Source organism: Mastomys coucha, unplaced genomic scaffold (genome assembly GCF_008632895.1).
Source record: "Mastomys coucha isolate ucsf_1 unplaced genomic scaffold, UCSF_Mcou_1 pScaffold21, whole genome shotgun sequence".
NCBI classification, from domain to species: Eukaryota; Metazoa; Chordata; class Mammalia; order Rodentia; family Muridae; genus Mastomys; species Mastomys coucha.
This window is the reverse complement of record NW_022196904.1, coordinates 94,700,766-94,712,323: the sequence shown is the minus strand read 5'-3', so window position 1 is coordinate 94,712,323 and position 11,558 is coordinate 94,700,766. Positions and strand designations below refer to the sequence as shown.

General features: G+C 38.0%; 1 protein-coding gene across 1 annotated transcript in view; it reads left to right on the top strand.

The window, feature by feature from the left end:
- Positions 1-11,558, top strand: part of LOC116101333 (interferon-induced very large GTPase 1-like) — a 46,751-nt gene that overhangs the window by 14,182 nt on the left and 21,011 nt on the right. Inside the window, exon 2 of the mRNA XM_031384920.1 lies at positions 10,488-11,557. Coding sequence (XP_031240780.1) covers positions 10,492-11,557 — 1,066 coding nt within the window. The 5' untranslated portion in view covers positions 10,488-10,491. The remainder of the gene's footprint in view (positions 1-10,487; position 11,558) is intronic.

Genomic DNA, 11,558 nt, shown 5'->3' with positions numbered 1-11,558 from the left:
AAACAAAAAAAAAAAAAAACTATACAAAGAATCAACAAAACCAAGAGCTGATTCTTTGAGAATATAAATAAGATAGACAAACCCTTAGCCAGACTAACCAGAGGGCACAGAGACATTATCCAAATAAACAAAATCAGTAATGAAAAGGGAGATATAAGAACACAAGCTGAGGAAATTCAAAAAATCATCAGATCATACTACAAAAACCTATACTCAACAAAAATGAAAAATCTGGATGAAATGGACAATTTTCTAGACAGATACCAAATACCAAAGTTCAATCAGGATCAGATAAACCATTTAACAGTCCCATAACCCCCAAAGAAATAGAATCAGTCATTAAAAGTCTCAAACCAAAAAAAGCCCAGGACCAGATGGGTTTAATGCAGAATTCTATCAGACCTTGAAAGAAGACCTAATACCAATACTCTTCAAACTATACCACAAAATAGAAACAGAAGAAACATTACCCAATTCGTTCTTTGAAGCCACAGTTACACTGATACCAAAACCACATAAACACCCAGCAAAGAAAAAGAACTTCAGACCAATTTCTCTTATGATTATTGATGCAAAAATACTCAATAAAATTCTCGAAAACTGAATCAAAACAATCATTCACCACGATCAAGTAGACTCCATCCCAGGGATGCAGGGATGGTTCAATATATGGAAATCCATCAATGTAATCCACTCAAGGAACAACTCATGTAAACAAACTCAAGGAAAAAAAAACACATGATCATTTCATTAGATGCCAAAAAGCATCTGACAAAATTCAACATCCCTTCATGTTAAAAGTCTTGGAAATATCAGGAACTCAAGGCCCATACCTAAACATAGTAAAAGTAATATACAGCAAACCAGTAGCCAAAACTTGAAGCAATCTCACTAAAATCAGGGAGTAAACAAGGCTGCCCACTCTCGCCCTATCTATTCAGTATAGTACTTGAATTTCTAGCTGGAGCAATTAGACAAAAAAAGATCAAAGGGTTACAAATTGGAAAGGAAGAAGTCAAAATATTGCAGATAATACAATAGTATACTTGAGTGACCCCAAAAATTCCACTAGAGGACTCTTAAAGCTGATAAACAACTTTAGCAAAGTGGACAGATATAAAATTAACTCAAACAAATCAGTAGCCTTCTTCTACTCAGAAGATAAATTGGCTGAGAAAGAAATTAGGGAAACACACCCTTCATAGTAGTTACAAATAATATAAAATTTCTTGGTGTGACTCTAACCAAACAAGTGAAAGATGTGTTCAACAAGAACTTCAAGTCTCTGAAGAAAGAAATAGAAGAAGACCTCAAAAGATGGGAAGATCTCCCCTGCTTATGGATTGGCAGGATGAATATAGTAAAAATGGCCATCTTGCCGAAAGCAATCTACAGATTCAATGCAATCCCCATCAAAATTCTAATTCAATTCTTCATAGAGTTAGAAAGAGCAATTCTCAAATTCATTTGGAATATCAAAAACAAAAAACAAAAAAACAATTGTGAAAACTATTCTCAACAATAAAAGGACTTTTGGTGGAATCACCATCCCTGACCTCAAACTGTAATATAGAGCAATAGTGATTAAAAACTACATGGTATTGGCACAGTGACAGGCTGGTAGATCAATTGAATAGAACTGAAGATCCAGAAATGAACCCACACATACATATGGTCACTGGATCTTTAGCAAAAGAGCTAAAATCATCCAGTGGAGAAAAGACAGCATTTTCAACAATGGTGCTGGTTCAACTGGTGATCAACATGCAGAAAAATACAAATTGATCCATTCTTACCTCCCTGTACTCAAGTCCAAGTGGTTCAAGGAACTTCACATAAAACAGATACACTGAATCTAACAGAAGAGAAAGTGGGTAAAAGTCTCCAACACATGGGCACAGGGGAAATTTTCCTGAACAAAAAACCAATGGCTTATGCTCTAAGATCAAAAATTGACAAATGGGATCTCATAAAGTTGAAAAACGTCTATAAAGCAGAAGATACTGCCAATAGGACAAAACAGCAACCTACAAATTAGGAAAAGATCCTTACCAATCCTACATTTGATAGAGCACTAATATCCAATGTATACAAAGAATTCAAGAAGTTAAACTCCAGAGAACAAAATTACCCTATTTAAAAAAAACAGAGAACAAAGATAAACAGAGAATTCTCAACTGAGGAAACTTTAATGTCTGAGAAGCACCCAAAGAAATGTTTAACATCCTTAGTTGTCAGGGAAATGCAAACTAAAACAACCAGGAGATTCCACCTCACTCCAGTCAGAATGGCTAAGATCAAAACCTCAGGTGAGAGCAGATGCTAGAGAGGATGTGGAGAAAGAGGAACACTCCTCCATTGCTGGTGGGACTGCAAGCTGGTACAACCACTCTGGAAATCAGTTTGGTGGTTCCTCAGGAAATTGGACATAGTACTACCTGAGGACCCAGCTATACCACTCCTGAGCATATACCCAGAAGATGCTCCAGTATGTTTTAAGGACATGTGCTCCACCATGGTCATAGCAGCCTTATTTATAATGGCCAGAAGCTGGAAAGAACCCAGATATCTAACAGAGGAATGGATACAGAAAATGTACATTTACACAATGGGATACTACTCAGCCATTAAAAACAATGACTTCATGAAATTCGCAGGTAATTGGATGGAACTTGAAAATATCATCCTGAGTGAGGAAACTCAGTCACAAAAGAACACACACAGTATATACTCACTGATAAGTGGATATTAGCCCAAAAGTTCAGAATACCCAAGATTCAATTCCCAAACTATATGAAGCCCAAGAAGAAGAAAGACCAAATTGTGGGTGCTTCACTGCTTCTTAGGATGAACAAAATACTCACAGGAGGAAGTATGGAGACAAAGTGTGGAGCAAAGACTGAAGGAAAGGCCATCCAGAGACTGTCACACCTGTGGATCCATCCCATATACAGCCACCAAACCCAGACATTATTGTGGGTGCCTGGAAGTGCTTGCTGATGGAAGCCTGATATGGCTGTCTCCTGAGAGGCTCTACCACATCCTGGCAAACACATAGGCAGATGCTTGCAGTCAATCATTGGAATGATCATGTGGTCCCTGATGGAGGAGTTGGAAAAGGGACTAAAGGAGCTGAGGGGGTTTGCCGCCCCATGGATGGAGCAACAGTGTCACAGACCATATCTCCAGAGCTCCCAGGAACTGGAACACCAGGCAAAGAGTGCACATGGATGGACCCATGGTTCGGCCACATGTGTGGCAGAGGATGGCCTTCTTAGACATAGGTGGGAGGAGAGGCCCTTGGATCTGAGGGTTTTCGATGCTGCATTGTAGGGGAATTCCAGGGAGAGAAGTGGGTGGGGGGAGGAGCACTCTCATGGAGGCAGTGAGAGAGGGAAGATAGGGTGTTTCCAAGGGGGAGACCGGGAAGGGGGACACTTGAAATGTAGATAAAGAAAATATCCAATAAAAATTTTAAAATAAATAAGTAAATAAATAAATGTAAATTTAGTTTAATTTAATATATGTTTTTCAATTGGAGAGGATGCACCTAGCCCTGTAGATATAGGTATACCAAGGTAGGTGGATGCTCAGGGGGGAGGGGGCCTTCTCCTCTTCTCAGAGGAGAACAGAGAGGTGAATAGAGGGAGGGACTATGTGAGGGAGACCAAGAGGAGGGGGTCAGCAATAAGAATGTAAAGTAATAAATAAATTAATGGAAAAATAAAAATTAAAAAATATTTTTAAAAAACTAGAAGTTTATAGCTATTCATGTATAGAACTACTTAACTTATTTTTTTCTCTCTTTTTTACTTAAGCTTCAGTAAAATCCCTACTATGAGGCAGGGATTTAGATAGGACTGGAGTTAAAGAACAATATAGGACATAGTTTCTGGGGGTTATCCTGAGCAAAGGACAGCTTCATTAATAAAACTCATGTGTGCTACTTTACTGCCATCTGGTGCTCACTTCTTTTCCTCACGCTCCTCTACCATACAATCCACATATTTTAAGCATTTGTTTGGAAGGAAAAAATACAAATTGTTCTAGTAACTAACAACAACATATAAAATCTGATTATCGAGAAGATTAACAGAGAGAGAGAACATAAGAAGAAAGGTTCAGCGCGGTCTTCATTGAGAGAAGCATCGTAGAATGCCTCTCAGTAAAAGGAGAGGATTGAGTCAAATCTAGAAGAATGAGAATTTCCAAGCAGAAAATAATTTTCAGGTAGATGTTGCAATACAAGATAAAATAGAACTATTGTACTTGGGAGGTTCTTGTTTTCAAGAAAAGAAAAGAAATTGAATGTCCTAATAACTTAATTAATCCGAAGGTGGTTGTCCTTTGTAGTCAGGAGATATTGATTAAATCTGTAGAGATGTTAATATAAGGTCTTGATTAGGAAAACTGGAGAGGAGGAGTTTCTCATTGAATTAGCATATACTTGGGAGAAATGCAATTTTGAGTGACTTAACTTCTAAAGTCTAAGGAAAGAAACAAAGTGGGGAGAAGGGAGAGAGGGATAGAGAAGAAAAGTAGAAAAGAGAGAGGACAGGAGACCAAGGAAGGAAAGGGGAATGAAGGGAAAGAGAGAAAGAAAGAGCAAAGGAACACAGGAAAGAGGAGCAGAGGAGAGAAGGGAGATAAACATCATGGGCTTTAAGTTTGGGGAAAAGACATTACTACTAATAATAAGTCAGGTGCAGTGGCTCACGCCTTTAATCCCAGCACTCAAGAGGCAGAAGCAGGTTTATCTCTTCGAGTTCGAAGCCAGGACATAGTGAGTTCCAGGACACTCAGACCTATATAGTAGTATTCAATTAAAAAAAAAAAAAACAAAAAGAATAGGGCTTGAGAGGTGTTTTTTGTTGTTGTTGTTGTTTTGGTTTTGGTTTTTTTGTTTATTTGGTTTTTGGTTTTGGTTTTGGTTTTGGTTTTGGTTTTGGTTTTTGGTTTTTCGAGGCAGGGTTTCTCTGTGTGGCCCTAGCTGTCCTGGAACTCACTCTGTAGACCAGGCCGGCCTCAAACTCAGAAATCCACCTGCATCTGCTTCCCAAGTGGGCCACCACTGCCCAGTCACATAGGATTTAACAGTTAAGTTTATTCAGTTAAGAGAAAAATTGCCAATGAAATACAGATTTATAATTTCCCTGTCTTTAATGGTCACAGTTAATTAACAATGGTCACAGTTTTTTTTTTAAATAAAATGCAACTTTGTGTTTTGAAAATATCAATAAATGTACTGACCCTTGTATGATTTATAGAAATAGAAGAATTATGGGAATAGAATACAATTGAAGATACTAGGAAAGAGAGAGACACATGTAGGCAAAGAGCTAGGAATATGAAAATGTTGTGGATATTGTTAACCATGGCACACCATCTTATAAAGTACCTCTATTTTGGTTACACAGCTTTGCCCTGAGATAACAAATGGCTTTACACAGCTTTCCTTCCTAGTGAAATTCTCTACTCTAGTCAAGCCTAACTTCGCCAGGTGACACTAAAGTCTTCTTTCCTTGGAGGAACCCTGATTTCCCACTCCTATAACCCTGGTCTAGGGTAAAGGGCAGACCTTCTGGCCATTCTTCACCTCCACACAGTCAGGCACCTGAAGGGTTCCAAGCCTTCACCAGTCACTGCTTCTCCCATGGGAAAACCCACTGTGCCTCCATGTGCATTTCCTGCAGGCCAAACTTCTAGTTCAGAAAAAAATGCCAAATTCTCAGCCTACCAAAATGGTTAAGTCTATGTTTATCCACAGTCAGTTCATTACTGACTTGTAACTATTCCTTAGAGCCACCCTACATGCTAGCCCCTTGAGTTGCTTTTTTCTTTTTCAAAGCTAACTATGCTCAATCCCAGGACTTCAACACAGCTTCACTAGTCATCAAGAATCCCTTCAACTATACTGTTTTCCACTCTTCTCCTCACCACCAAGAGAGAAAAGTCCCTCTCTACCCACATCCCTGCCTTGTTCTTCAGCTCTCAGCCACAAGTGGAGAACATGAAAGTGTGCCATGAGGAGCAAGCCAGTTAGCAGCACTCCTCACAGCCCCTGCATTGGCTCCTACCTCCAAGTCCTTGCCTTCTTTTGAGTTCCTGCCTTGATGCTGAATAGTGATGTGGAAGAATAAGCAACATAAACCCTTTCCTACCCGAACTGCTTTCGCTCATAGTGTTTCATCTCAGCAATAGAAACCCTGACAAAGACAACCTATAAGAAAGAACACCCACTCTTCCACAGGAACCTGATCCTGCTCAGATTTGCTATGACATTAATCTCTTCTAATAAATCTCTTCAAAAGAAAGGAAGAAATGGAGGGAGGGAGGGATGGAAGACTGACAGAAAGAAAGAAAGAAAGAAAGAAAGAAAGAAAGAAAGAAAGAAAGAAAGAAAGGAAGAAAGGAAGGAAGGAAGGGAAAGAGAGAAAGATAGCGAGCAAGCAAGCTGGGCATGGTAATGCGTGCCTTTAATCCCAGCACACAGGGGGGCAGGACTCTGTGACTTCAAGACAGACAGTACTATGTAGAGAAACCTTGCCTCAAGATAAATTTTAAAATTTTGAATAATACAGTCCATCACAGTGTCCCCTTGAAGTCCAAACCTGAAACTTTTCAGATATAAGTTGACATCATTTATGGCTAACTTTAAAAAATTAAGAAAAATTTTTGCACAGAGGTCTCATTAAGATATTAATGTTCTACAATACCCAGAGGAAGCTCCACTCCCAGGCGCTCTAAAATGCCCAGGATTGTAGGATCAGAGGTGAGGAGGACACAACAACTGTCCCAACACTGGAAGTAACTGGGACCAGTGGGAGCCAGGCATGCAGGAACTCCTCGAGACCAGTGGCGTGGATTTTTTCTGGTCTGTTTGGGCCAGTGCTCTGAGCAGACCTTGGGTACAAACTCCACAATGAGTCCCACAGTACCCAGAGAAAGTTCTACTCCCAGGTGCTCTGCCATACCCAGGATCCCAGGATCCAAAGAGCATGGTCACACCAAGATCTCAGTATGTTAAAATTATTTATACAGAAGCCTACAGAACTCCAAATAGACTGGACCAGAAAAGAAATTCCTCCCGTCACATAATAATCAAAACACCAAATGAACTAGACAAAGAAAGAATTTTAAAAGAGGTGAGGGAAAAAGGTCAAGTACATATAAAGGCAGACCTATCCGAATTATGAACTAGACAAAGAAAGAATTTTAAAAGCAGTGAGGTAAAAAGGTCAAGTAACATAAAAAGGCAGACCTATCAGAATTACGGCAGATTTCTCACCAGAGACTATGAAAGCTAGAAGATCCTGGGCAGATATCATACAGACCCTAAGAGAACACAAATGCTAGTACAGTTACTATACCCAGCAAAACTCTCAATTACCATAGATGGAGAAAACAAGATATTCTATGACAAAACCAAACTTACACAGTATCTTTCCACAAATCCAACCCTACAAAGGATAAAAGATGGAAAACACCAACATAAGGAGCAAAACTACACCCTAGAAAAAGCAAGAAAATAATATTTCAACAAACCTACACAATCATAATTCCACTTCTTACAACAAAAACAACAGGAAGTAACAATCACTTTTCCTTAATATCTCTGAATATGAAAATTAATATTACCAACATATCTTAATTGATTGAAATTCAAAAATATGAGGAATGAGAAATTTGTTGTCTGTCTGTCATCCAGTAGTCTTTCTAACTTGGTAGTTAGAGAAATAGTTCCAATATTGTACAATCTATATGCACTTTCTGCTTGTTCATATGTGATGGTGTCTTGCTGTGTACCACATAATGGTCTTGAAAACATGCTTCTCCTATCTCAGCCTCCCTATTAGTAGGATTGTTTATTTAATGTTTTTATACTATACTATGGTTTTCCAAACAGCTTACATATTTAAAATTATTTATACAGTCAAAAGAAACATAGACAATTAACTTGGGCAGTGGCTTGTAAGAGAACAACAAAGAGTGAGACTGAATGCTTTGCTTGAAATTTTTAACTATTGTATCAAGTTTGAAGAAGAGGACTTTATAAGTTACTCTTTCTCTGAGATGAATGCTTTTCAAAATTATCGCAGTCTCACCTAATGTCTGTGCCACCCACCAAGCAGAACCATTGTTCATTGAAACATTTGATGAATGACTTTATGGATAGACCATCTTAATACACACAGCATTTCATAAATGAATGTAACCTGTTCTCTGTGGCCTGAGAATAAAGTCACTCACTCAAGTTAATTAGCTTTGACCATAGCAGGAAGTCTGTATTCAAAAATCATGCCTACAATTCATTCCTTGGCACAGCAGAACTGTCAACTCTTAGCTTAGTTACTATGGAGGTAAAATCTTTTGGTAATGTGATAATCATTGAAGTACAGCCTTATTGCAATGAAACCAATGTCTAAAAATTGCTCTTACTTTGGGCTTGTACCACAGTAAAAGCCAAGATTTTAGGCTCTATTAAATACAAGACAAACAAACAAATAAGCAAACAAAAATACCTTATATATTTATGTTCATTTAAAAAATACTAATAGTGATGTATTATTTTAAAATATACAGTTAATATGTTTGGAGTTATTTGAAATTTATATTGAGAAAAACGTATGTATTTTCAGTATTGCTGTAGACAAGCATCTACATAAGACTGTTAAATTGATTGTTGTTTTATATCAAACAACTTTTATAATACTCATTTTTATTGTTATAATATTTTATAAATTTTAAGAATATGACAAAAAAGGTATTGTAAGTATTGAAGGGCAGTCTCTGGGAGGAGTTGGGGTACTAAAGGGAAACAAGAATGTGATTTAATTCTATTTACTTAAAATATGTTTTTAAATGTTAACAAATTCAGATAAATTGAAATCATGTAACTTTTCTCATCATAATGCAATAAAATTTAAATCAAAAAAGAAAGGAAGAAAGAAAGCAAATGAAGCTAAACTTGCTCCTCTATAAAAACATTAATCTCACCTTCAAAAGTATGAAATCTTGCCAGTCATGATAACACATGCCTTTAATCTCACTACTCAGGAGGTAGAATCTCAGAATTAAAGCAAGGTTGATCTACATAACCAGTTCTACATGACCAGCCAGAACTACATGTTTAAAAAAATAAACAAAGTTCACATCTTAATATTGTAAAATGGCAAAATGAATTTAAATGTGAGTTTGAGGGAGGACAAACACTAAAATCATGGCAAATGGGTTAACTATGATTGCAATCCAGCAAAAATGAAAAGAAAGAAAATTCTAAAGGAGGCATTATAGGGGAGTACAAAATGAAATGGGATGAAAGGCAGATTTAAGAAAGCAGATTAAGTATTAGTAATATACTAAATGCATGTTCAGAGGAAAAAAGAAATAAATAGAACACTTTCTGACAAAAATGATACGAGGAAAGAAAACCTGAATAAGTATGAAATGGAACTGTGAAATCTTGTCTCACTGAACACTTTAGAGGCAATGAAGGAGATATTTTCATAAAATTAACAAAATATTGGGCACAGGAAAGTATTTATATATATATATATATATATATACATATATATATATAGGTGTGGATGCAATTAGTAAATAATCTTCATATAATTCAAAGATATTTAAAAAGGAGAATAATGAATAAGAGTTACTAAAACAAAACAAATTAGTAGTGTGTCTAAATTTAATATTATGAAATGACCTACAAAAACATGACAAAGCCAGACATGGTGATGCACATGGGTAATCCCAGCAGTCAGGAGATTAAAAGAAAAAAATCATGAGATAGAGTCCAGCCTAGATTTAAAAACAAGCTCCAGGCCTTCATGAGCTTCATAGTAAAACCCTGTCTGAAGAGGAAGGAAAAAGTGAAAGATAAATAGGAATGGAACCAGTCAACAAAGGTTTCACAAAAAATAATAATGAAAAAATAATCAACTGATGATATCATATGTTTTTAAAAACACAAACCAAGCAAACACAAGTATGTTTTCAATTATTATCCTTCATATTAATTCCCTCAAAGTAATCGATTCTATGTAGGACAAAATTTAAAAATCAAGCAAAATGTCAGGCAAGTAGTGAAGCCCTTTAGTCCCTGCATTCAGGAGACAGATGCAAGCAAATCTCCAAGTTTAGGAACAGCCTGGTGTACAGAGTGAATTACAGAACAGCCATGGCTACACAAAGAAACTCTGTCTTAAATAAAAATGAAATCAGGCAAACTGGCAACTCACCAGAATCCAACAAAACAGGTCATGCTGAAAATACCCACAACGAAAGTCTTCACAAATACAAACACTCATACACACACACACACACACACACACACAAAGTTGTTTTAAAATACACTTGAACAAGTACAGGAGATAAAAAAAAGACTAACAGACTTGGAATATTAGTAAATCATTTTTTCTGGCCACATACATGACACTTCCTAAGGTCTTACACAGACAAAACTAACTACAATCTGTTCCTCACAGAGTCATGGCAACAGAAAAGTGCATTCCTGAGGAGCCTCAGCTAAGAAGCAGAAGGAGGCACGATCTCCAGGAGATGCTGACAGAAGTGGGACTGTCTCCTGACTACTGGCTGCCTAAGCTTCAGGAAGACCTAGGTGTGACTTCTGCCCAGGCCTTACAATATTTAGACAAAAGGGACTTGCAGAAGCTGAAGTCCCAGACAAAACACACATGGGAGAAAACGGCCCTGGAGAAGCTGCTTGACCTCTCACAGCCAAATAGAGTTGCAAACCTGCAGGACATTCCTGGGTACATGATAAAGAACAGACAGAGGCAGGCAGGACAGGCACTGCAGGCTCTGAGAGCCTTGCAGTTAGAAGGGAAGCACAGAGAAGAAGAGGTAGTGAGGAGAAAAGAAGCAGAGCTGAGGCAAGCAATGGAGATCCCTGAGGAGTGCTGGCCAATGCCTGAAGTGCCCCTAAAAGACATCACTGAAATAATGGAGAAACATCTCAGTCACATGGAACAGACCCTGGCTCACAGTCAAAACCTCTCAGATAGAGACCTAGTAAGATGGGCTTCTGGAGGGTTGGCTCTGCAGGGAATTTATAAGACCAGCCACCAAAGAAGCCTGATTCAAAAGAGAGAAGAGCTACTAAGTGTCCCTAAGGACTTCTCACTTGTTGGCCCAGAACATGGCACATGGATAGAAACAAAGGAATTTTCAACTTTTCAAGAACAAGCCATGTTTACACAGACTATAGAGATGCTGGGTTTCAGTCCAACCTCCTTGGTTATAGGTGAAGGTAGGGGACTTACTCTAGAAGCTGTTATGGGTCAAAACAAACCAACAGAATCTGCGGATATCCACCAATCTCATTCAGAGCAATCTTATTTCTGCTCAGCCAAGTTCAGCTACATCCCATTGGCCACCTGCCATTTTCACATCAATTATCTCCAGCTCTCCAAGGCTGCTCTCCAGGAGCTAAAAAGTATTGAAGAACTCCTGGAGCAGACGACACATCCAGATGGATTCCCCTTACTGAGGCACAGGGCTGAAAACTTTTTCCACAGGTTTGGCTCTCATGCTAA